General features: G+C 33.0%; 2 protein-coding genes and 1 long non-coding RNA gene across 5 annotated transcripts; 1 reads left to right on the top strand and 2 right to left on the bottom strand.

Moving 5' to 3' along the window:
* Positions 1–3,449: 3,449 nt before the first annotated feature.
* On the bottom strand, positions 3,450–5,726 carry LOC133777566 (transcription factor bHLH19-like). Its single transcript, XM_062217246.1, has 4 exons — positions 5,336–5,726; positions 5,110–5,240; positions 4,587–4,958; positions 3,450–3,706 (listed from the first exon to the last, which is right to left on the bottom strand). Exons 1-4 carry the CDS (start codon positions 5,724–5,726, stop codon positions 3,638–3,640), a joined length of 963 nt encoding a protein of 320 aa, XP_062073230.1. The 3' UTR covers positions 3,450–3,637.
* Positions 5,727–8,006: 2,280 nt separating this feature from the next.
* On the bottom strand, positions 8,007–16,728 carry LOC133806982 (protein DETOXIFICATION 43-like). Of its 3 annotated transcripts, XR_009879101.1 has the most exons (11): positions 16,590–16,728; positions 16,354–16,486; positions 15,547–15,631; positions 15,280–15,409; positions 14,230–14,365; positions 14,040–14,136; positions 12,925–13,001; positions 12,330–12,445; positions 12,039–12,259; positions 11,274–11,396; positions 8,009–8,564 (listed from the first exon to the last, which is right to left on the bottom strand). XR_009879101.1 is itself a non-coding variant. In XM_062245081.1 (9 exons), exons 4-8 carry the CDS (start codon positions 15,397–15,399, stop codon positions 12,429–12,431), a joined length of 447 nt encoding a protein of 148 aa, XP_062101065.1. In that variant the 5' UTR covers positions 15,400–15,409; positions 15,547–15,631; positions 16,354–16,486; positions 16,590–16,728; the 3' UTR covers positions 8,007–8,564; positions 12,039–12,428. The 3 variants fall into 3 exon arrangements, 1 of the variants encoding a protein (XP_062101065.1); XM_062245081.1 differs by lacking the exon at positions 11,274–11,396 and having other exon boundaries at positions 8,007–8,564; positions 12,039–12,445; XR_009879099.1 differs by lacking the exons at positions 14,040–14,136; positions 14,230–14,365 and having other exon boundaries at positions 8,010–8,564; positions 12,039–12,445.
* Positions 16,684–17,049, top strand: LOC133806995 (uncharacterized). Its single transcript, XR_009879102.1, has 2 exons — positions 16,684–16,814; positions 16,885–17,049. It is a non-coding gene; the product is annotated as an uncharacterized LOC133806995 (long non-coding RNA).
* Positions 17,050–27,039: the final 9,990 nt, after the last annotated feature.

Here is a 27,039-nt window from a genome sequence, read left to right as displayed (position 1 = left end):
TCTTCCATCCTTTTGCCAAGGCAATAGTCAAAACTACCCGAATTGTAACTGGCTTCACAACTGGACTAAATGTCTCGGTATAATCAAATCCATGTTGTTGGTGAAATCCCTTTGCGACCAACCGAGCCTTATACTTTTCAACAGTCCCATCAGGTTTTTCCTTAACTTTAAAAACCCATTTGCAGCCTATAGGGGTTCGGTCATGTGGAAGATCAACAAGAGACCAAGTGTGGTTCCTGTGCAAAGCTTCAAATTCAAGTGCCATTGCTTCTTTCCAATGTGGGGTACATAAAGCATCTTTGACTGACCGTGGCTCCTTAGTAGCAATGAAGACTCTAGGCTTGCGAATACCAGCCTTAGAGCGGGTCACCATAGAATGATCATTAGTGCCTGCAAAAATATTAGTAGGTACAGCAGAAGAAATTACATGTGATACATTATCAGAAGTATTAAACAATTGGACAGAAGTGGTGGGATTATGGGGTGAGCTGGGTGGTATTGGAGCTGAAGTGGGGCTGTCAAGGTGCGGTGAAGCTCGGGGAAGAGGCTGGACAGGGGACGGACAGGAAGGAGAAACAGTGGGAGGGCCTAGTTGTGGTGAAGGAACGGGAAAGAGGGGAGGATGAGCAGAAGGCAGAGTTGAGACCGAATGGTGAGGAGATGCAGCAGGAAGTTGCTGTGATCGGGAGGGAAAGCAATCTTCTTGAAAAACAACATCACGAGAAAGATATAGTCTACCATCTGAGGAAAGGCATTTATAGCCTTTATGAGAGAGGCTATAACCAAGAAATGTACATGGGACAGACCGGTATTGTAGTTTATTTCTGTTATAGGGTCTAAGGTTTGGGAAGCACAAGCAGCCAAACACTTTAAGAGATAAGTAATCAGGCCGAATCTGAAATAGAACTTCAAGAGGAGACTTATTGCCCAAAACAGTTGTAGGCATTCGATTTATCAAGAAAACTGCAGTCCTAAAAGCTTCATCCCAGAATTTTAAATGAAGGGAAGCATGAGAAAGTAGAGTGAGACGTATTTCGACTATATGACGGTGCTTGCGCTCAGCAACACCATTTTGTTCATGGGTATGTGGACAAGATATTTTATGAATGATGCCATGAGACTCTAAAAATGCAGTGAAAGACCAGTATTCCCCACCCCAATCCGACTTAATGGATTTAATTTGGCAGCCAAGTTGCAACTCAGCTTGTGCCTTGAACTTAATAAAGGTGGGTAGTGCTTCATCTTTTGTTCTAAGAAGATACAGCCAAGTATGTCTAGAATATGCATCAATAAAACTAATGTAATATCGATATCCATTAGAGGAAACATTAGGGGCTGGACCCCAAAGATCCGAAAGAATGAGTTGTAAAGGAGCATCATAAACAGTAGTAGAGAATGAAAAAGGAAGTTTATGATGTTTACCAAGACAGCAAGAGGTACACAAATGAGAAGCTGTTTTATTATTATAAGGGATACTACAATTATTGAGTACATTTTTGACAATTCCCATTGAGGGATGATCCAAATGATTATGCCACAAACTAAGACTATTAGAAGACAATTGAGAGTTTAGAGATGTTGCAGTAGGAGTCTTAGAACATGCAGACCAAGTATTAGGAACGGAATGGGGCTGTGTAGAAGACTTGGACAGTAGGTCAAGATGATTGGAATCAAATTTATAGAGTCCCTTGTGGCGCTTCCCAACCAGTAAAGTCCTCCCGGTACCCAGTTCCTTCACATAACAAACATGAGAGTGAAACTCAAAATAAACATTATTATCTTCAGCAAATTGAGATACACTAAGAAGGTTTTTAGTTATATGAGGGACATGTAATAAATTGCATAAAACAAGGGGTGTAGAGGAAAAAGGTGTATGAAATGAGGTCTGTCCAATATGTTTAATTTCCAAACCTGTACCATTACCCATGTGGATTTGTTCATCACCAAAGTACTCAGAGGTCTGCACAAGATTGCCATAATCTGGAGTAAGGTGGTGTGTAGCCCCGGAATCTGGATACCAGTTGCTGTCACAAACCGATTCAGGAGTCGCAATCATAGCATGCATATCACCGCTGGAACTTGGTGCAGGTTGCGAAGGCTGAAAGGAATCTAGGCCGTGGAAAGACTTGTCAAACCGATAAAAACAAGTCTTGACAGAGTGACCTTGTTTATGGCATAGTTGGCATTGAGTTTTGTTACCCCAAGGAGTAAAGAAGGACCGGCCTGTAGGCATAGACGATCTTGTATGGCCATGAGGATGAGCCAGACCACAGTGAGCAGTAGAAAACGAGGATCTTGGAGCAACATTCTGGTAGTAATTTGGGGCACCGTACTGAATAGAAGAAGACCCAGAGCTGGCCGAATAGCCCCGAGAAGAGCCATATCGAGCGCCACCATTGTTGAACGCACCTCTGGAATTGTAGGGTCGGGAGTGGGAGGCCAAATTCACTTCAGCAGTAGCAACATCAAGTTCTTTAAAGCTTTTATCAATACGGGCCTCTTGTGCCATGAGTAATGCCTCTACTTTAGCTACTGTGTAAGGTTCAGATCTTGTATTGACAGAGGTAATAAAGACTTCATAGTCTTTTGTTAAACCATTAAAGATGGCTTCAACATGATCCTGTTCAAAAATATTGTGACCTATAGATGCAAGTGTATCAACAATATTCTTGATTTTCAACAGGTACTCATTTAAAGAACCAAGCATTCGAGTATTACGAAGAAGATTTTTAAATTGACTTATCTTTGCCCTATTCTGGGCAGTGTAGTAATCGGTGAGGGCTCTCCAGATTTGGGATGTTGTGTCTCGGCCGATCATTCGGTTTGTAAGCTTTTCGGACATGGAGGATAGAAGCCAAGAAATAAGAAGACTGTCTTGCTTCTCCCAATTTTGAAAATCTGGGTTGAGCCGATTGGAGAGACGATCATCATCGGTAAGAAATTTTGAAGGAGCATTCGAATCATCAAGGAATTTCTGCAGACCATTACCCCGAATGGCATGAAAGACTTGATGTTTCCAAGGTAAGAAATTGTGTTCATCAAGTCTGATGGAAAGAGAGTGAGCAAAATGAAGAGGATTTGTGCGTGGAAGACTAGTAGTAACAGAGGCATCGTTAGAGGAAGGAGCACCGATGGTGGAGTCAGACGTTTGTGCCATTGTTGAAGAAGAAGAAGGATCGAAGAAGCTTGTTTAAGCTAAAAACTCTGATACCATGTTATACAATCAAGAAAAAGGAAAAAGAGGTTTGTGTATAATTCTGAATATATTGAATTAAAGGCCTTGAATGCCTTATATACAAGATGCCAAACGTAAACAACAGTAAACCAGTTGAAACTGAAATTAGTTACAAGTAGTTAGAAAAGGAAAACAAAATTAGACTTAACTAACTAACTAATTCTATATCCCTAACAAGAGGAAATGAAAAGAAAAGGGAGGAACCCCGCAAAAATATTGATCAACATGAATTATGCTTACATATATTTTATAAACATGCATGTATATAATTATTCAAGGAAGTCATAGCTCGTATATAGGAAGGTTATATAGAGTCTGAAGCAAATAATTAGAGTCATCATATGAACTTCTTAGTTTTACAATTCAAAAATATTATATACTGCGTAGGTCTCTACGTACGTACTACATGAGCAAAGCCTGTCTTAACTTCTCTTTGAGCTCGTTGTGAGTCATGCAAAACTCAACGTCCATCTGCAAATACATGAAGAATCTTATGGATTACTTGGACATGACTTAGAATAAAAAGTAGCTAGACCAACAAATAAAACTAATTAATTTCTTTGTAAGAGAATACCATACATTATATATATTTATATATAGATATATATATTCACCGACCATACTTATACGCCGCTGATTGGTTGATGTACACATATACTTTAATCTTCTGTCAAATTATATGCGTACGTATATCGCATGTTGATCACGCACTATATATAGTAATACATACATTATTAATTTAAATGATATCTACGTTCAAGAAAGCACTATATAGTTCTAATTAACTAAGATATGATACATATATATGCATTTGTTTTAGTATATATATATATAATAATTTCTAATTAAGACACGATATACAACCCTAATAATTTTTTTAATACAGAATCAGGTATAATAATATCAATATGGATACTTCTAAATATTTTGTTGTTTATTAATTAACGTAAGTATCTTATCTGATCATGAGTAAGCATATTATATTACTTATTACTCTTTTTTTTTTCCTTAAAATTTCCATTTGAGTAGTTAACTAAGCCTGATGATCTTCCAATATTTCCTATCAAGTTTTAGATTGACTAACAAAATTAAGTCACATTTTTATAGAACAATTTTTTATCTCCCAACATAAATTCTGATGCTATAATTAACAGATGCGAAGCACTTGTGTAATTTTTCTAATTTTTTTTTAAAAAAATTGTTAGTGTAAAGTAAGGATTTAATGACTACAAAATTAAAAAATTAGTTACTAAAATTAAATTTTTGAGAAGCAGATCAAGGACTTTTATTAATTTTTACACAAACAAGTACAAGAATCATAACCAAATCAGAAAAGGTTTTAAACATTTACCTGAGCAACGATAGTTATATCAATTGTAGAACTCCCTAGGGGCAACGCACTAGTACTGACAATTGTGAGGTGAAGGTTCTCTATTTTGGTGAGTAAGTTGGCCAAATTGCACCCACCATATTGCTTCTCGCAGTAGATTCTTATCAAAACATCCTTGTTGGAAACTCTGGCCTCAATTTCAGGCAGTGGCTGCATAACCATGTCATTATCAGACAAATAATCTTCGACAGTACATAGCAGAGATTTCTTCATCAAAATGACTGGTTTATGGTTTTCGGTTTTTATTTCTTGTTGTTCCTCCAGTGTCTTTACTCGTTCTTCCAGATGTTTAACATAATTGATGGCATCTCCCAGAACAGAAGTCCTGTCCATCTGTTAAGAGTTTACCATCATTTACAAATTTGAGAAATATTAATGGTTTTACATATATACAATGTAGTATTGAGATCCCATAAAAAGAAACTTATAGGATTATATAGTCATATCATGCTGAATTAATTGGCATAAAACTAGCAGTAAGTACCTTCTTTAGACCTGGAACCACAGCGGAAAGAGCTATAAACATCTGATTGAGCTTCACTCGTCGCTTTCTTTCAGCTATAACATGATCCCGAGCATATGATGGAGACCTAGTATTGGTACCAATCGAACCAACTGTTTGAACCCCTTGCTTAGTACAATTTTGAGTTTGTTTGTTTGGAAACATAAAATTAATCACAAGTATATATTATCAAGATGATCGTAATTACCAATATAGTTCTTCTCAGAAGAAAGCACCAGCGCATTATTCGCGGTTGAGTTCGAGTTGTTGAACGAAATTAAGGCTGCAGGAGAAGTAGTAGTAGACACCATCTCCGCATTTGGGGTAGCCGAAGTGCAAGAATTCAAATTGCGGCTCTTAATCGTAACCCTTTTCATATCGGCCGGCAAAGGAGGTTTCGTGGTTGTATTTTGTTGATGGTGGTCACTACTACTATTATGAAGTGCGGAGTTAAGAGTGTAAATGTTGCTCTCATAAGGAGAAGAAGATTGAAAATAATTGAGCTGATGTTGATGATGATGATCAAGATCAAGATCAATTGAATCTAGACAGCTCATATCGAAGTGGTCACACATGAAATTACTTAAGGCATCCTTCATTTCCTACAATTAGTAATTAAAATCCAGCGCCACAATATGCAAACGTGTCTTTCTATATCTATTACATATATAATAAATGTGAATGGGCTGTAATGAACAGTATATATATTGTCTTTTAATAACTCTGCAAGTCTTTCGAATATCAAGATTTAATCATTTTTAACATGTAATTAGACATTAGATATGAATAGTATTATATTGGTGTATATTCCTTTTTTTGTCTTTTAATTCCAACATAAAAAAGTTTTAGTAGGTCTAGCACTTTTTTTATTTACCCCTCTTTTACGTATATTTTTTGTCTGTCATTTTTATTTCTGTTTGCTTTTTTTTTTCTTTATAATTTTTAGTGAAAAATATCTACTGTGTGTAATTTATTTTTCTTATGATAAATTATTGCATAAAAATTATATAAATATTTTATTTATTGCTTTATTAAAAAAATGCATTAAGTATTAGTTTTGGAATTAAATATATTTTAGTGCTTTCTTTATATAAATAATATTTTGTTTGGTAAAAATCTCACATTTTGTCATAAAAGTACGTAACAACTAATAGAAAACAAATCCAATTTTTGTAAATGATAAATAGATTTTGCATAAATATAAAACTAATAATTTTGTATAATTTTTTTTATCATAGAGGGTATGTGCTTTTGCTATTATAGGCTTGCATTTTTTTCAAACACAAGTGGGAAACTGAAATGTTAAGAATTTTGTTTTCGACACTCTAAAATATTCAGAATTTTTAAAATATTTGTATAAAGGATATTGTAACTGCAACGAACACTACCATGAAAAAATTGGAAAAAAAATACTCTGACATATATTTTTTAAGTCAGATGTTAACTTAAAAACAAAAATAGGAGGTTGACCATAATACTCATTTTAACAATAGTAATAAGTGAAAATAAATTGTACTTAACAGCATTATACACAATTACATGATTTTTTTTTACATATTAGTGAGTTACCCTTAAATCATTCATATTTTTTTTTCTTCTCATATGTATCAATAAACGTTTGATATATTAGACAACAAATTTAATTGGATTATTTTAATTGTGGAAAAATTTACAGTACAGTTAGATTAAGAGTATTCTACCGTAATTAATAAAAAAAATCATAAGAAAATTGCTATACATTAGTTGATTAAAAAATAAAGTGAACCATACTTATTTGAGAATAAAAAGGGTACTGGAGTGTGCCATAAGCACACATTCACAACCTATAGTGTGCATAGTAAATATTAAAGTATATAAACAGTGAATTTTTTTTTTTATGGTTTTAATACCCTCGCTGCAATCTGCACCGTTGATGAAATCTAAGGGCTGGTTTTAATTTTTCCTCTTTATATTTCTCTTTAGCAATAATGGTGTACTATTCGTGTTTTTGTTATTTGATAGTTGTAATCTAATTTTTTATTTGCTGTATACATTTTAGTTATTATAGGCATTTTATTATTTTCAGAAAATTCTAAATAATATATGGAGTCGAAATAATTGTTCAAATATTTTGTAAGCACACGTGTATAAAAAAAAACAAGCACGAGTATAGCAAAATGCTTAAATTCTATTTTTGACACCATAAATTATTTGAATTTTTTTAAAAACTAATAAAATAACTATTATACATGTATATATATAATTAAAATTATAAACCGATGCTCTCCTTTTATATTCATTCCCAATGTACATACAATACAAATGGGTAAATCTTTTATAAACTTAAATGTCTTTTCTGTCTTATTTTCTCTTTTTACTTTCGTACAAATAGCAAATTAAATTTCACTTTATACAATGATCATATTAATTCTTTTGTTTATGAACTTAATAATAATAAGAATTATACATAGTTTAGTACTCCTTTTGGAGATATGTATGGAATTACAAAAAATAAAACAGAATTGTCTTTTAAATTGTCAATTATTTATGATTATGTAATTGTTGTTATTTAATAAAACTACATATTACATTTTGTGATTATGTAATATTTTAAATTTCAAATATAGTAAGTATATATTAATAATATATTTTTTGTTTTTATCACTATTAAATTTAATATAAAACAAGAGAAATAATATGGTGTTGACAAAAATTGGTTTCAACATGTGGATTGTTATAAATTCTAATTTTTCATTATCACAGTGTATATTGTAGTCATTTAGAACTTCCCACCAATTTTCAAGAAATTTCAAATAATTTATAGTACTGAAAATAAAGTTCAAACTGTAAGAAAGTAAGAGAAAGAGAACAAGAGAAAGTGAAAAGCTCAAGATGATGAATTGATCAGATGAGCAAGCCTTTATTTATAAGAGCTGAGTTAGGTAGATAGTAACATAACAAGAAAAGACTTAGTCAACTGACCAAAAAAGTAACAGACTAACAGAGAGTAAAAGTAGTTAATACTGTGCTAACTAAATAACTAACTACTAATAGGTTCTTTAACAGCCCCCTCAAATTGGGTGGCCTGGACAGGACAGTCAATTTGTGACAAAGGCTTTTGAACTGAACTACAAGGAGGTGTTTGGTGAGAATGTCTGCCACTTGATATTCAGATTGAACATACCTGATTGAAAGCTCCTTCTTGTGACCATGTCCCTTATAAAATGGAAATCATTCTCGATGTGCTTTGTGGGAGCATGAAAGATTGGATTTGAGGCGAGTTGGGCAGCAGAGACATTATCACACCAGATCATAGTGTAGAAGACAAGGCAATATTGAGATCAACAAACAGAATTTTGTACCAAGTGAGCTCGACTACAACATTAGCAAGATCGCTGAACTCTGACTCTGTACTGTTTCGAGACACCACCTTCTGCTTGGAGGAGGACTAAGAAACACTACAAGAAAATTTTCTTTCAATAAGACCGAAAAAATATTATTTAATATGTAACATAACACTTTTAGATGTGTTAAGGAAAGCGATGTTATCGTAGGTTGGAGCACTTTGCATAACACTTTTCCAGAGTTATAAAGAAGTATTATTGTACAACATACAATAACACTTTTTTGTGTAATTTTAATAAATGGATAAGTGTTTCCTGTTTTTATTTATAATAATTTATTTAACACTTTTTTCCACTTATAAAAAAGTATTATAATAAATTTAACAATAACACAATTTTGGTATTATATACAGTAGTTTGCATATCACAATTTAAATTTATGATTATATGATAATAATTTTCTTTTTTACAATATCACACAATTTATGCTAATGACATGCCTATTAGCTTATATATCATTTTTTTTCTTAATTATGAATAACAAAATTAACCATAAGCCAAATAAGATAATATAAATATTTTTTATTAATATCTTGAATAGAATTACATTAAATAGTCTAGGCTTACAAATTATAATACAATATAAATTCTACTAAGTTCTAATTCTAACATCATTGAAAATGTAACAAGAAGTGTACAAAAATTGGAGAAATAAATTATTTGATTCTAAAGACTTCAATAAATAATGCTTGATTTTTCTTTGAAGAAATACAATCTCATTACTTGCAAATTGCAAAATAGATCATTAAATTATTGACAAAGCAAGAAGTGAGTTGGTATGTTAGAAGCAAAACTTATATAAACAGAATGGGAGTATGAGCTAAAAACTAATTATAAGCGAACCTCATAGAGTGATAGTTAGAGCAATGATGTCCAATAACGATAATGTATAAATAATATCATCTGACAATCACTTGCATTGGCACAGTCTATGCAAAAGAGAACTAATTGATGGTGCTCTTATAAAATCAACAATTTCTTTCTAGTTGGTTGTTTGATAATAAAATTTCAATGAAATGGGCATAAGGAGCAGCAGATTCAAGTATAACTATGCAAGTAAAAGTGTAACAAAGTTGTGAAATTTAAACTCTACAACTCAAATAGTTTCAGTAAAAGTCGTTCTATGAAAAAAAATATTTATATAATTTAAATCAAAGACATTATAAACATATCCATATACAACACAAAGTAACTCAATATATGGATAGCACAAATAACTTTGAGTACCCCACTAGTGACATTTTTGTAAGAACTAGTGTTGAAAGCCCTTACTATTTGAGGATAAGCTTTTGGTGTGGAATAAGAATGATTAAGTAAAAGAATAAATGACACAAATACTATTAGAAGCTTCTACATTGAAACAAACATAGATAAAGCATTAAAATAGTTGCAACTCTGAAGTCATATATTCCTTATTACTATCAATGCATATATATCTCTTCATGCCCAAGGGTAGCAATTTTCAAAGTTATTCACCTATGTCTGAGGAAGAGCAATGTAACAGATTAATAATCATATATGATGAAAATGAAACGAACAAAAAAGTAAGCATATAATCCATAATCAGAGTAAGAGGTTTGACAAGCATTTACACTATTTAATAAGTTCATTTCTATCTTTTGACATGATTAACTAATCTAGAAAACAAATTACCACTAAAAACACTACTACAAAAAAGGTTTTTTAGGACTCGCGCCGCGAGTCCTCTATTTGAGAGCCTTAAAAGCTAAGGTTTTTTAGGACTCACAAAGGGAGTCCTAAAAAAATGTTTTTAGGACTCGCAACACGAGTCCTAAAAAATCTGGTTGAGTGCCTTTAATTTAGTTTTTAGGACTCGCTTTGCGAGTCCTAAAAAATCTAGTTGAGTGCTTTAAGTAATTTTTTAGACTCTCAACGCGAGTCCTAAAAAAATGTTTTTAGGACTCGCAACGCAAGTCCTAAAAAATCGAATTGAGTGCCTTTAAGTAATTTTTTAGGACTCGCAATGCGAGTCCTAAAAGATCATGTTGAGTATCTTTAAATTAAGATTTTAGGACTCGCTTTGCATGTCTTTAAAAGTAAACTTTTTTTTAAAAAAAATGCAGCTACAATTTTCATTTTGATTTAAAAAAAATATATCCCTTTTCCAAAATGTAATGTATTATATATGTTAGATTTCTAAAATTTTCAAAAGAAAATACAACAAAATAATTTTTTTATTAATTACTCAAAAATATAATTTTAATATTTAATATTTAGTCTACTCAGCTTACAAAATCATATTACATGATAGTTATAGTTGCATATGGATATTTTGGTCAAAGTAATGTTAGTCTATGCAATTCCAAACAAAATTTCAGCCAAACAAAAGAATTGATATTTCTTTCCCATTCTATTTCTATTCTCACATAAACACTATCATTTCAATCCCAACCAAACAAGATTGTATTAAAAAAATATGATAAGAAATCACCTGTGCTGTATTACAGTCTAGACAGCCTCAGACTAAGATAGTACATATAAGACATAAAACTACAAACAGAGAACAATAAAGACAGCCTCAGAAAATATGTGATATACAAGGTAAAACTAAGTGGGAAATTTGGCAGGTCTCCTTAAACATCCTTATTTTTACAACCTACATAAACACAGGCTGCACAATTACTAAAGGCAACTACAATACTAATTTAATTAGTAGAACATCTTAAGAACCAATAGGTTTATACAAAAACCACAACATCAAATAATCAAGCAGGAACATTTCATACCAATTAATTACTTTACCTGCACTAACATCAAGTGATGATGGCAACAATGTGCATGGTTCTTTAACTAGTTTCTTCTCTTTCTTTTTATTTGAAATTCCAACTTTGCTAGATACATGCTGTCATTTTGTTCGAGTTATTTCTGGAAGTATTTAAGGACATCAGAAAAAGTAAGTGCGAATGAATTGCTTTCTAAATATTTTTCCACATCACCAATAGTAAGATAAAATGCACTTGAAGCACAGGTTCATAACAAGTGATATACATACATTATACCCCTCAAGAAGGATAAGAAAATGCTTTTGAGCTTATCCATAAACTATTAGAGAATAGACAGAGATCCAAAAGTGTAGATTTTTTTTATTCTTTGTCAACTTGATTTTCACTTTTGGAAAATGGAATAATAAATATTATTGATGTAAAATAAAAAACTATCAATAGATATAGCAAACCAAGAGAATAAGCTACAAAAAACTAAATGTAGCACATTGTACTTGTAAAATGTTAATCTAGAACAACTTCAGAACTTGACATTTTATTGCAACATGTCATTTTGAAGTATATGTATCTGTATCTAACTAAGCTTGGAAAGAATAAGTTTTCAAACTCTCAAGTGTAAGAAGATAAAGCAGCATCATTTTAGTAATTATGAAAAGGATGAGTATCAATTTCAACACAGTCAAAACTTTATAGCAATGTAGATGCTATCCACATCTCTCTACCTATTCTCTCTAGAGTTAGTAGGCATTTGAGATAAAGTAGCATGCAATGTTTAGTTTCTGACCTCTTGACTCGTTGAAGGTCTCTGAAGATAGCTTAAGGATTTCTTCATGAGGAATGAACTTAACTTTACCAGTTTCTACTGGCTTTTTCTTCTTGGAATGAAGCTGGGAAATTGACAATTGCCCCTTGCTCATTACTATTGTGACAGCTTCATCTCTCTTCCCAAATTCACAGACTCAATCTTCAGGGACCCCGTGCTTTACTTTTCTTCCCATGCAATAACTGAAAACAGAGAGATATAAGAATCATTTATGATTGATTATTATCAATAGACACAATATATAAGCATGACCTGAATTGGGACTTTCATTGTCTCATTAATTTGTTTAGGCGACCAATTTTTGAGTCCACGGCAACTTGTCTCTTATTTTTCCAGCGCTCAATGTTTGATTCATTGGTAAAGATAACCTGACAATGATTACAAATGGAATCAGGTGAATAATGTAAATAATTAGAAGTTCACGAAGCATTGACCAGGTGTACAATGCCAAAGTAGGAGAAATCATAAGACAAATACATTACATTTGAGATAGATTATATGGAAAGAAAATAACCAGTTTATAGCCATCATTGTACAGGCTCTGTAGCTTAGCAGGTATTGAAGGATACATCAGAGACCAAGCATTTTTGTGTAAAGCTTCCAACAAATGAAGCATTTTTGTAAGTGTACACATTGAAAATTTCTCGGGCATCTTAGTTCACAAGAACCTTAAGTGAGCTTGAACATTAGAATCAATGTAATAAGATTTAAAAACTATGTATTGGAATGAAATGTATTTTAGTTCGATTTTGTTTAATTTCTTCTGGGAATTATAGTTCAATACACTATACTAATATTGCACTTCAATGAAATGTAAGTAATCAGTGCTTAATGAATATTATACAACCTTCTAATAGAAGTGTTTGCAAGACATCCATCAAAATCGAAAGCAGCAATTTTACTTGAATTGTGAAGGCCTTCATCCTGTTAGAAGTAAAACACAAAAAAAACCATGTTAATAATGTTGAGGTACGAAATTCCCTTCACTATAACTATAGCAGTGTAAGACAACTTGAGCCATATTTAACTCATGCAAATACAATGAAAGAATCTCTAAGAAACACACCAATAAGACAAACTATCTCACCAGTTATATTTATCATAATAAAAATTCATATACATATAATCATTATGAGCTCTAGCTTTTCTTTTTTATTTTGATAAAAGGGTAATTCATCAAACTTCAGCAGATTCGTCATCAAAGTAGACATCCTGCCCAAAAATTACCAAAAATCCTCTACTGAATATACACTTGAAAGAAAAAACTAATATTCAAGCTCAAGTCAGTAAAACATGTCTCCAAGACTTTATATTCTGTCTATGGCTCACAAAAATTATTTTACTTGTAATCATTATTATTTTTCAGGGAAAAGAATGAACTCGGTTACGTATGTATATCTATCATGCAAGCACTCTAATAAAAGTTCTACTGATTTTATGACAAACCATCTATGCATCACAAATATAGATCAGATTACGTATTAGCAACAGTAATAGAAATAACATTGGATAATCAGTTTGTCAATATAGAAACTGCATAAATTTCTAATTAAAATAACAGGCTATAGCTTTTGCTAGTAATGCAGGAAAATAAAGCAATGCAGCTTATAGGGCCAAAGATGTATAGTTGTCAGGTGAAGCAAAGTACACTACAAAAAACTTGATATTTAGTCACAACTTTTTAGTGACAACTAAAAAATACTTGTCACTAAATATACTTATAGTCATAATTTGTGACAAATTATACTTTAGTCACAATGTTAACTATGTAGGTAAATTGTAATTTATTTAGTTTTGGTTTAGATCATGCCCAATTCATTAAATAATTAATGTGAGATGATGTAATTGCAACTGGATTTTTTTGTGTCTGTTTATTTGATATTGATAAGCTGGCTGTTTATTACATCATGTCAATTGAGATGATATGTTTAGGAATAAGTCAAGTGAATGAGTTTTACTTACTGAGAAAGAACATGTGCAATGGCTGCACCTCTGATTCCCAAGTGGCAGACAAAGATCAGGAGAGGGTCAAGGGCAACATTCAATGAATATCCCAACACTGCCATCATAATGAAAAATCTTAGCTTTTTTGTAATCTTAGTACTACTGACTAAAACCAGAAGGTGAAGAGAGATTAAAGAGATGTTCATACATATGACATATAAAGGTGTAGTTGTATCCTTAAACCCTCTGAAGATACCCTGCATAGCCAAGGTTAGAAGAACTGCTGGAGCACCAAATGCTCTTGTGACTAAGTACTTCTCTGCTGGGGCTAGCATAGGAGAGTCCTATTGAACAAAAAAACATAGTTAAATTGTGTCCAAAGTTTGGTTCTTTACTGGTATGAATCATAAGAAAAATTGCCAACACTTATATGTTTCACTCCCATTACTCCCAAGAGAGTTCTGGCTCCAAACATAAGAAAAATTGCTTGAACAAGGCCTAGTATTATGCCAAAAATGACAGTTGTTGATGCTGAAGCAATCTGTCTTTTTCTCTTTTTTACTTTGGCTTTCTCCAATTGGTTGTTGTTGTTACTTACTAAAGGAAACTTGCCCATTGCAGTTTCATTCAAAATTGATCAAGAAATCATCAACTAACTAAACTACCATATCAGTTATAAGAAGAAAAGGAAGAGAGCACACTACATAATATACCATTATTCTCTGAATCTGATAAACCTTTTGCATCACTATCTTTGCAATCATATTTTGTCTCTAAGTATAACAATACTAAGATGTTGCAGGTAAAGAAGAAGGGTGATAAAGATGAGAGGAAGCTCAAGAGAACGATGACTAATCCAATGGATTCTCATTTTCTTTTTATTAATGGGCTTTGATGTTTGTGGATTTTAATCTTTTTTTGGTTCCCAATAAAATACATTATATGTGATTGAACTTTCAGCTTGTTGGTTAGCTTTTCTCAGCTTGTTTCTAGCTTTTCAAGGTTCAATCAAGTATTTATCAGTGCATGAGAATATTTAGGCAGGGGGAACTAAAATGAACAATATTTAGAGCCTATTGTTATGAACTTTCTTTCTTTAACTGTATGATATAAACGCCTTTCTATGTGCGTTCCAGTTTCTACCAATTATGCTTTTACTTATACATCATGATAGTTCATTCATTATTATTGAAGTGACAAATTTAGAACATTTTATAATGGTTCAAATGCTTTTTTTAAAGGAGAGGTAAGATTTTACCTTCGGGGATAAACATAATGAATCTGCAGATGAAGAATCAAGTCCATGAAACCCAATGTCATATGAAATGGTGCCATCAGCCTTGAATAGTCCATAATTTCTCTCAGAAAATAGCAACATGGATTCATTCCTTGAAAGAGTAAAAAGCAGAGAAGAGAATTTGGTTAACTTGAAATTGTTAATAGCTAGAACAAACAAAAAACAAAATATCCATTTTCCATTTTCAGAAGGCTCCCAAATGCTTCCCTTGGTGTAATAGAACCATACCCTCTCTGAGTTGTGCTTGTTGCTCCATAGCCTGTAACTGCATTTTGAGCTCCTTATTCTCAGTAGTTAACCCAGTAGTATCCCTCTGCATCACATGAAAATACCAAGTATGAATAATGTGTGTTCTATGACCTTTGTATTGGTTCACTTTAAATTTGGTTTTTTGTTTTCTCTTCTAACAGTCATTAAGGTGGTGAGCAGACACACCCCAGTACAAAAGTTAGTATAAAAAAGCAGTGATCACTGGTTAATACTGTCCTAGAAAAATAATCAATATCTTAAACAAAGAATACAGTAATCTCTAATTTAGTTAGCAAAAAACCCAATGAACCGATAACTTTTAAAGGCTCACTAATACGAAGGTTCTAATTAAAATAAAAATACATATCAAATAACCGAAAACTCTAGTGTATGGTGACCATAAAACTGCACAAATCATACAAAAAACAATTGGAGTGCACACCTAAGCTGTTAGGTACAACCATATAATTGGCTTAATCAAAAAAGAAAACTGGTATTTGTATTGATAAAACATGTCCATATGGTACAGTCATTGGTGCTCTCTAAATCAGCCAACAGATCAATTAGTGTAAACACATGTTGTGTCTACCAAGTAAACGAGTATCCCAAGCATCAATTAGTATAAAGAATACATATCCACAAATTAAACAGTAATTTATATAAAGAATATATATTACAAAAAAAAAATTACGAATGCAGAAAGAATAGACTTGGCACCAAACATTCATAATTGATTACACCTCATAATTCTCCATAACTAAGAAAAAGTCATGTTCATAATCTTACCTGGAGCAATGCAACCTGCGCAGAATGGGTGGTGGCTTCAGTTTGAAGGGTCTGGACCTTCCTCTCTAGCTCATTGGTATAGCGAATCTTCGACTTTTTAGACCGCGCAACAGATTGTCTATTAGCAAGAATCCTGAAAATTGAAACAACACAAACCATTACATCAACTTCAAACATGTTCTAATTCCCAATATAGAGACTCATAATATATATATATAAACAATATATATACGTACCAGATGTGAACGGGCTCGACGTTGGGTTCAAGAATGGAGTTGAGTTGAACGCCGGTTTGGGTTCAAGCTAGGAGATCATCTTGGCTCAGCTTTAGGGAAGAAGAGGCATCTGGGCTCGACTTTAGGGAGGGAAGAGGCATCTGGGCTCGGCTCGGCTTTAGGAGATCAGCTCGTGGTTCGCATCTGGTTCGCCTGGTTTGAGTTGGATTGTAGAGGAGAGGAGATGTGTAGGGAGAGAAATTACAGAGGAGGCTGGCTCGACGTAGGAAGAGGGATATTGCAGAGGAGAGGAGAGGCGTAGGGAGAGAGAACAACTCCTTATATAACTGAGGTTTGGGTTTGGGTCTCTCCGTTGGGGTTTCTGCGTTTGGGGTTTGGGGGTTTCCTAGTATGGGTCTCTCCATTGGGGTTTCTGTGTTTGGGGTTTGGGGGTTTCCGAGTATGGGTCTGAAAGTGAAGGGAGAGAGAGTGTGAATTTCGGTGTGAGACAGAGAGGAAGAATAAGAAGAAGATAGAGAGGGAAATGAATTTTTTTTGCTGGTTTTTTATTTAGTTTCGCGCGTAACAAGAGGGTGGGTCTGAAATCATTTTTATAAATATATATTTACATATTTTATTATTTTTACTATTCATTAATTCTTTTACAATATTTTTCCAATTAATAAAACAACTATTTTTTAACTAATACAAATTTTATAAATAGGTTAGAGAATAATAAATTTAAATTTTCATATAAAAATTATTATAAATACAAAAATTAATAATATGAAAAATTTAGAAACAAAAAAAATCTAATTTTAAATTTTTTTAATAAATACATCATTTTTATAAATATATATTTCATAATTTAGTTTATTTTAAAAATTATACTATTTATTAATTTTTTGACAATATTTTTCTAATTAATAAAAAACTATTTTTTAACTAATATAAGTTTTATAAATATGTTAAAGAATAATATAGTTAATTTTTTATATAAAAATTATTATAAATACAAAAATTAATAATATGAAAAATTTGGAAACAATGAGTGTTTTTATGCTCTTTTACTTAATAATTTTAAGGACTTGCTTTGAGAGTCCTTAATACTCTTTTAGGACTCGCAAAGCGAGTCTTTAAAAGTCACTATTCCTAATTTTTCAGCCCAAGTGTTTTTAGGACTCGCAAAGCGAGTCTTTAAAAAGTATTAAGGACTCCAAAAGCAAGTCCTTAAAATTCTTAAGTAAAACACTCATTTTTTAGCCCAGATTTTTTTAGGACTCACATATTTTTTTAGGACACTCATTGCGAGTCCTAAATTGTGTTTTTTCAGGACTCTCAATGAGTGTCCTAAAAACTCAATAAATATTTTTAAGGACTTGCATTTATGTGCGTGTCCTAAAAAAGTGTCCCGTGAAGGGTATTTTGTAGTAGTGAAAACAATTTTCATTGTCAACTACAAATCGTGCATCAAATTAATAAACCAACTATCAACAATTTTACTAGCCAACAAAAAAAAGGACGATACTTGTAAAATCAACTGTTAAATATAATTCTCCCCCGCTCTTATATTGATTTATGTGAGCGAAGGCCAAAAAAAAAGTTTTCTGAAATCACACTATCGTTGTCAATAAAATAAATCGACTTTACTGTGATATTATTGACTCTCCCAATTCACCTCAGCAATAATAATTATAACAAAGCATTAACCCAATAGCATAAATTTTGTTAGGACGTGAAGAAAATACTACACATTGTCCAAAAAACTGAGAATGAGCAGCCTCCATAATGCACAACCTTAGATATATAAGCTCACAAATACATTGAAGAATAAATTCAGCACTAAGGAAACTAATAACTAATTTAAGTTTTATGTCACAACTATAGCTTGCTAAATAAAATGGCAAGACCAACCATTTTAACTTATTGCATCCAAAACACAATTAATACAAAAGAAAATAACTAAGTTTCAAGGGGCCTTCTATCAAACGGGTGGTGTGCAACTCATTTGTTTGAATTAGATTAGAATGTATGTATAGGATCATGCTCAACCAAAATTTATGTTTTTCTATTTTATCTTAATGGTATAACTATGAATTAATATTCTAATTACTATATGTAACCGAGCTCTTTCAAGTTTCAATGTTATTAAATGAAGTGTGAAAAAAATCTTCTACATTGTAGATGGGGAGTGTAGAAATAAAGGGAAAATCATTTGAAATATAAACTCAGCACCTGATCATTTAATGCAATTTTCTACAGTATTAGCTAGCTTGTAGAACTTGATCTTTACCATAATCAATCATTTAAATTCTATTAATTTGGGGGCTGCAACAACTTTGAGATTACAAAATATGTACCACACAAACTTTGATTACACCTCTATCTATATATATAGTCTCAAGGAAAACTAGATTACTCTGTAATCTTTTAGGCTACTAGATACGAAACATCTATATAATTTTAGACTACATTATATATCTTGCAACTTGTAAACATGACATTCAAGAAGTCTACAAGCAACACATTAAATATGGTCCTACAAATTTTAAAATAACTATTATTATTAAAGTTATTACATGGTACGTGTTGACGCCGTTTTTCGTCAACAGTGAAAGAAGAGCACGTAAACAATAATCAGTAATGGCCAAAAAATACGATAATACAAACGAGATTTTTTACGTGGTTCAGCAGTTAAATCTGCCTAGTCCACGAGTCTTTGTTATTAAACTTAAGATGACCTCTGAAAATTCTTCCAGGATGAATTTTCCAGAGTTTTCTCTCAAGATCACAAAAATTCCGTCCTTTACAATGGTACATGACCTCTCTATTTATAGAGAAGATTTCAGAATACTATCCCACATATTTTAGGAAGCTATTCTGTATATGCAAATAAATTAAATGACATTAAATGCCTGCAATTCGATATACAAGGAAACGTCCCCTGAAGATCAGGGGCGTATAACTGAACAAATAATATCCCTTGATTGTAGGGGATTTAATGTAATAAATGTAGATCGCGTCTTGTTATTGGTAATTCACTAGGATATTCAGAGTTATTATCCTGCATCACCAAGGCCCTATTCTTCCAGGTTTCCTCTTGACTTTCGAGCTATAGCATCTCCCTGAGGCTATATGACGTCGAGCTCAGACGCGCACCAGGCTCGGTGTCCTGATCCGAGGCCATCCCGAGAACAGATGCACCTCGGGGTCTATCTTTCGAGCTTGTTAGGATTTCGAGGCTATCATCTTCGAAGTCGCCTCTGCTTCGCAGTCTCGATGTTTAGATTTCAGACAGATTCCAGACTTTACAAGTTCGTTCATTATGAACCCAGCATTCGAGGTCACAACTCTCATGGCTCGAAATCTGGGTGCAACAGTACGAAATATCCATCTTTCTATTAAAATTGAAGTATAAAAAAGATGATTAAAAAGTTCACAACATCATATATATAATTAATTGAAGAAGCCCTTAGAACACCCAAAAATGATTTTTATAGGTACATATATTAAAATAAATATATGTATATTTCTTGCTATATGGATAGTAAACTTACTACTTCTTCAAAGTGTCTTTTCCTTTTATTTTATTCTTACGTTCTGAACATTCAACTGATTCCAGAAACTGCAATAGGTAATATACCAAAATCAAATCGGTATAAAATTGAAAGTGAAAGAGAGACAACGAAAAAAAAAATATCACCACGTTGCTACTACTTTCTGAAGAAATATACAGAAGCAAGACCCACCTAAAAATTTCCCCAAATCAACATGAATAGAAATAAAGATGAAAAAATTGAGATACACAATCGAAGGTTTAAACATTATCATAGGCCTTTTGCTCAGGGGATGCGCACAAATCATTCTTGACCATTTACCAAAAACACTCCAATATATAAGTAATATAAATCTATAAGAAAAAAAAAGATAGATTTTACATTATGAGGAAACATAAAACAAATAAGGTCATTAATTGTAAGAATTGAGACTTACCACATTTTGTTGTAAACAAAATGAAACCTAGACAACTCTATAGAGGGAAGGGGGTGGGGGCGGGGGGAGACATTGCACACAGAAAAAGTGATACAATAGGTTGATGATTCATTTAGGCTTGGTCCCTTCATATTGGAATGAGGGATTTGAGGGAGTGAGAGACTAGATGCGTAAAGGAACTCCAGGAATTTAGAGCGAGATGAGGTATTTTTGGAGAGATAAAATAAGAAATGAAACTTTGAACATAGTAGTGGATAGATAAAACAAAAGGTTCAGAAGATAAGCGCCAAAAAAATTTCAGTGACCCGCTCAATAATTTTTTTGGTTGAAAAGTTCCCACTCATTATTTTACTACTTACCATAATACATTTTTAATAGTATTAGCTTTTAGTGTTGTCCTATGCCTCTATTGTTGTAGTGAAACAATGCTGTCACTAAGAAGAACGCAGTAGCTGCCAGTGCTTCGCCTATCATTGGGGCTGGAGGCCCAATCAACATCTGTGAAGGCAGCCAAGTGAAGAGTGGGGGCAGAGGTGAAGGTGATGCCATGAGATTGAGTGCCATGGAGATATCTCAAAATATGTCTTACTGCAGACCAATGAGCCGAGGTTGGTGCTTGCATGTATTGACGCGCTCTATTAGTGGCAAAAGCAATGTCGAGGTGAGTCATGGTCACATATTGAAGAGAGCCGACTACTCGACAGTACTTAGTAGGATCTGCAAGGACTACACCATCATTTCTAGAGGGAAACTTGCCAACCGTGCCTGGAGTAGGAGCAGATTTGACATCCAACATGTCAAGAGATTTTAGTATATCATGAACATACTTTTGTTGACAAAGATTCAGCTGAGTGGAAGTTCTTGTAACTTCAATACTAAGGAAATAATGAAGGGGTCCGAGATCACGAAGTGCAAACTTATGATGCAAAGTCGAGACAAAATGTTCAATCTTGGAGGGATCACTACCTGTTTTAATATGATCATCAATTAAATCAAGGTGATGATAGTAAATTGAGGGTGATGAAGAATGAACAAAGATGGATCAGCTTTGGCACACTTGAAGCCCCAAGAGAGAATAGCAGAGCTGAGCTTAGCAAACCAAGCCCGTGGAGCTTGCTTGAGGACATAGAGGGCTTTGTTGAGCTTGCACACATGGTATAGATGAGTAACATCATGAAATCCTTGTGGTTGTGACATATAGACAGTTTCTAAAAGTTCACCATAGAGAAAAGCATTGTGAATGTCTACTTGTCGAAGAGGCCAACCTTTGGATAAAGCTAATGTGAGCACTACTCGGACTGTAGTAGGTTTAACCACAGGAGAAAGGTATCAAAGTAATCAACTCTGGCAGTTTGAGTGAAGCCTCAAGCAACAAGTCTGGCCTTATGCCTGTCAATGGTGTTTCCAATTTGTACTTAAATTTAAACAACCATTTGTAGTCAATAATGTTAGGAAAAATAATATTGCCTCAATGGAAATGGTAAGATAATGTTACAACTCTATGCAAAATATTACAATGGACAAGATTGATTAAATAAAGTGTTACAACTCTATAACTGAAAATACAAATAAAACAAAGGAAATGAAGAAGATGATGAAGAAGAAGAGAACAGTAAAGTACAACTCAAAACAAAAGTTACAAATAAAATAAAGTGTTTGGACCAAATGAAGAGATTACAACTCTTAAACAAAATATACAAGTAAATAAAACAAGAGAATAAGAAGAAGAACAATAGAATAAAAGGAAGAACATAAACCACAAACAAACTCTCACTTACACAACCTAAGTGAAGAGGATTGGGGATCACCAACTTGAACAAGGTTTAAAACCTTTGTCCAAAAGCTTATTTCCCCCTAACTCAAGCACTAAGGGATCTCTATCAGATTTTGGAAATGCTTTCTGGAATAATCAAGCCTCAAGGTGTTTCTAGCCAAGTGCTCTAGTGGATAGAAATGGTGTGTCTTACAAGTGACCATTAGGCTCCTATTTATAGAGTTTAGAGACACCCTTTGAATTTCAAATTCCACCAACCCCCATGGCTGTTACCAATGATTAATTGGGTGTTTTATGGAATTAAAATAGAGAATTGGGAGTTACTAAGCTGTTGGAATCGTTCAAAGTTGGATAAAAAACTGAAATTATAGAAGCTGTCAGCCATTAGGGCCGCGGCGCTAGTTCCAGGCGCCGCGGCCCTCAGTCAATTTCAGCAACACATTTTTTCAGTTTTTTTTTCAAAACGTTCCAATTTATTCCCACTTGATTTTGTAACTTCCATACACAATATGGGAGTTAAAATCACATCTCTATCAGCCATTTCTCATATGGCTTTAAGAAATTCATCTCAATATTGTGTAACAACAAATCTACACAATAATGGGTGATATTTAGGAGTTACAAATTTGTAACACCAAATATATTACATGTTTGGATATTTCACATATATCCAAATAATGTAACTCTCTATTATATGTTACAATATGTGACACTCTATGTCACATTTATTTAATCTAAAACATTATATTATGAAATAATATAATATTACATTATATTATAAAGTAATATAACAAATAACATGAGCCTAAGGAGGACAAGGTACAAGGGTCCAAGTGGAGTTCTTGGCTAAGGCAGCAAGTTCCATTTCCATTGCTGTCTTCCAGTGAGAATGACCCAAAGCTTGCTTGTATGATTTTGGAGGCATGTGAGGATCTGAATTAGTGACTGCAGAGAAAGATTTAGGCTTGGAGAGACGCCACTTCTTGCACACGTAACCATAGGGTGATTATTGACTGGAGGAGAAACCTGCAAAGTAGTAACATTTTCTTCAAAAATTGGATTAGTCACATGTTACTGCTTTTAGGAAGAGATTGAGCCGAGATAGAGGGAACAGATTGAGAGGTAGGAGAAGAGTTAGAAGGATGAGAGGTAAGGACAGGTTGCAGGGGAAGAATAGGTGAGGAAGAGGGGGAATAACAGGCTGAGAAGGTGAAAAAGGGGAGGGTGGGGGAGGAAGAACGACCAGAGAAAGAGGAGAAGAGGTAGAGGTGGCTGAGGGAGAAGTAGTTTGGGTGGTAGCAAGGGGAAGAAGCAAAATGGCTAGTGTTGGAGTGGTGTTAGAAGAGGTAGGAACAAAAGTAGAAGGAGAAGAGGAAGGAAAAAAATGTTCACCAAAGACAACATGTCTTGTGATATAGAGACATTTGGTTGAAACATCAAGACAAAGGCACCCTATGTGGGAGGTGTTGTACCCCAAAAATAAACAAGGGATAGATTTGTACTTGAGCTTGTGTTTGTTGTAAGGTCTCAATCAAGGGAAACAAAGGCAGCCAAATGATCTAAAGAGAGAATAGCCTGGCTATTTGTTATATAAGATCTGGAAGGGAGATTGGTTTTTAAGAACTTTAGTGGGAAGTCTATTGATAATATAGGTTGTTGTTTTAAAAGAATAAAGCCAATACTTAAGTGGAAGAGAAGTATGGGCAAGAAGGGCAAGGCCTGTTTCAACAACATGCCTGTGTTTTCGTTCCACCCTGCCATTTTCGGTAGAGATGTGGGGAAAGGAAAACCTATGTTGAATTCCACTTGAGTTCAAAAAGGGCAAAAAGGATTTAAATTCTCTAGCATTGTCTGGTTGAAAAACTTTAATAGAAGTGGAAAATTGTTTTTCTACCAAGAGTTTGAACTGTTTAAACATAAACAAAGCATGATCTTTTGTTTGCATGGCATAGCGCCAAGTAAAATGTGAGTAATAATCCACAAAAAGTAGAAAGTAACAAGACCCATTAGTGGAAATAATAGGGGAATGACCCCATATGTCACTGTGAATTAAAGCTAAAGGAGAAGAAGAGAATCTGAAAAATTAAAGGGTATTCGATGACTCTTTGCCAATTGACAAGAGCTACAAACATGATTTTTATTTTATGTAAATTGATGATTACATTTGTGTAAGACAAAATTGAGAATATGAAAATTTACATGCCCAAGAGGCGCATGCCAAATGGCTACAGTGCTCTGAATTATTGTAGAAAAAACAGTAGGAGAAATAGTGGGTATAGTTGAAGAAAAAGAAGTACAAAGATAAGCACAAGAATTTGATTTGTTGCTTTGACAGTGAAGAGTTGAGGCTGCTTGTAAAGTGTATAGACCTCGATCAATAGAACCTTGATGGAGCAAATTCTTCAAATGGAAAGCCTTGATTTTGTAGTGATCGGAGTAAAATTCAATAAACACATCATTGTCCTTACAAAATTTTGAAACAGACAAAAGATTAGATGTCAATTTAGGAACATGATAAACATTGTGAAGTTGAAAGGCATGAGCAGACTTATCAACATGTGATACCAATTGAAGAGATGGAAAGATTGTTACCATTTCCAACAGTTACGAAGTTTGGACTTGTGTAGGGACTCGCTTTATCGTAGTGAGATGATGGGAAGCGCCAGAGTTGAGCAGCCAAGTGTCATTTGTGATAGTGTTGGCATTGGCAATCATAGCAGATGTAGAGGAAGAAAAATTGTTTGGGGGGGGGGGGGGGGGGGTTTGAAGGTGCGGGCGAATTGGGATCAAACCTCATGTAACATTGAAACACAGTATGGCCAGGGCATTGACATAGTTAACATATGACTCGTGGAGTTGAATTCGAGTTTCTTGGAGGTGGACCTCGACTGGAAGTGTTGACAAAAATTCGTAAGCCTTTTTTTCTTTGAAAAATTATGTTATTGACTCATTGAAAACAATAACTAATAATAAAGAAGAATAAAGACTAAAAGAAGAAGAAGAATAACGAAAAACAGATAAGAACAAAACGAAGGAACAAAAAACTAGGAGTAGAAGAACATAGAAGAAGGAAAAAATCCAAATTTTATAATTATAAAATTGTATATAATAATGTATTAAAGCTTATTTAAATAATATGAAAACTACATTTATAACATTAACATTACAAATTGTCATTAAAAATCATACAACTTAATTAAAATTAAACATCACACTACTATGGCTTAGTTTTTTACCTCTAATTTTTTTCTTTCACTTTTATGAAGTGATTTTTTCATTAATATGACTTTATTCAGTTTATAATTTTTAATAATATGGTTTGCTCATTGATATTGTCCTATATAAAAGTATCAACCATATCAACTATTGTATATTATAGTCATTTAGAACATCCCATTAATTTTCAAAAAAATTTAAATAATTTACAGTACCGAAAATAAGGTTCAAATAGTCAAATTTTTCATGTGTGCCTGTTTTTTAGTGCACCCATGCAACAAGCTGTTTTAACCTTATTTTAGTTACCGTAAATTATTCGAAATTTCTTGAAATTTTGTGTGATGTTCACAATACACATTGTCATAATAAAAATTTGAATTTATAACTATCCACGTGCCGAAACAAACTTTTGTAACCACTTCTTTTCCTAAAAAACTATATGTATTAATAAATTCAAGTTATTTCACATGTTAATAAATTCACAATAAAAAAATATAACAATTATAACACTCCCAACAACATTTCTTTATTTTTCAATATACATATCAAAATCTCACTTTTTTAATTTTACATCAAAACCTTTCATTATAGATACACCATACATCAACTTCTCTTTTTTTACATCATTTAAATATTCTATTTTTTAATATGTTTTATTTATTTTAAATATATAATATTAAGATACTGATATGCACACATATATAAAAAATTAAAAATTAATAAAATATATTTAAAGCAATGAATAATAATAGTGTGGAGCAATTAATTTTGATTGTTGTAAAATGTGTAAAATACATCACGTGATGGATATGTATTGAGCACTTTTTGGAATCTTTCTTTTTCCTTATTTTAAAAAATATGAGTGCTAACAATAATCTACTATTTCAATCTTTTAGTCAACCTCCGCCTCCGAAAATAAATGGTGGAGTATTATTTTTTTCCCATTTTTTATGGTAATGTTTGTTGTAGTTACAACATCCTTCTTGCAAATTTTCAAAAAATTATGAATAATTTACAGTGCCGAAAATAGGTTTGTATTTTTTCGAACACACGTGGTAAACCAGATGTTGACCCTGATTTTAGGCAACTGACACGGAGTCAAAATATGCTTGACGTGGATGAATGCATTGAAAAGAACGTGATGACGAAAATAATAAGAACACGATATTTTATAGTGGTTCGGCCCCAGAATTTGGTAATAACCTACGTCCACTTAGATTGTTATTGATATGAGATCCAAAGGGGTGATCAAAGAACTAAGGTTCAATGAGTTTCACCAACCTCTCGAGAACAATACAATATGATTAATTTGATAACTCTAATCTCAAGTGATCTAGAAGTCAGAAAAGAAAGAAGGGTCCCTCTTCTCTGAGCCTTCTTCCTCTATTTATAAGCTCAGGGAAGATTTACATTGATTTGTTATAGATATTATTTCCTAAATAATCGGATACTCAGGAAATCATGGGAGATAATTTCGGATTCCATTAT

This window comes from Humulus lupulus, chromosome 1 (assembly GCF_963169125.1).
Source record: "Humulus lupulus chromosome 1, drHumLupu1.1, whole genome shotgun sequence".
Lineage (NCBI taxonomy): Eukaryota > Viridiplantae > Streptophyta > Magnoliopsida > Rosales > Cannabaceae > Humulus > Humulus lupulus.
Note: the sequence above shows the minus strand (reverse complement) of the source record. Positions and strands in the feature narration are given on the sequence as shown.

Coding starts and splice junctions, on each gene's coding strand:
- LOC133777566 (XM_062217246.1), bottom strand. CDS start 5,726: ATGAAGGATGCCTTAAGTAATTTCATGTGTGACCACTTCGATATGAGC. Junction 5,241..5,335: donor TTCTGAGAAGAACTATATTG/GTAATTACGATC, acceptor GGGTTCAAACAG/TTGGTTCGATTGGTACCAAT. Junction 3,707..4,586: donor ATATAACTATCGTTGCTCAG/GTAAATGTTTAA, acceptor ATGTATTTGCAG/ATGGACGTTGAGTTTTGCAT.
- LOC133806982 (XM_062245081.1), bottom strand. CDS start 15,399: ATGTTGCTATTTTCTGAGAGAAATTATGGACTATTCAAGGCTGATGGC. Junction 14,366..15,279: donor CATTATGTTTATCCCCGAAG/GTAAAATCTTAC, acceptor TTTGTTCAATAG/GACTCTCCTATGCTAGCCCC. Junction 14,137..14,229: donor TACACCTTTATATGTCATAT/GTATGAACATCT, acceptor TTATGATGGCAG/TGTTGGGATATTCATTGAAT.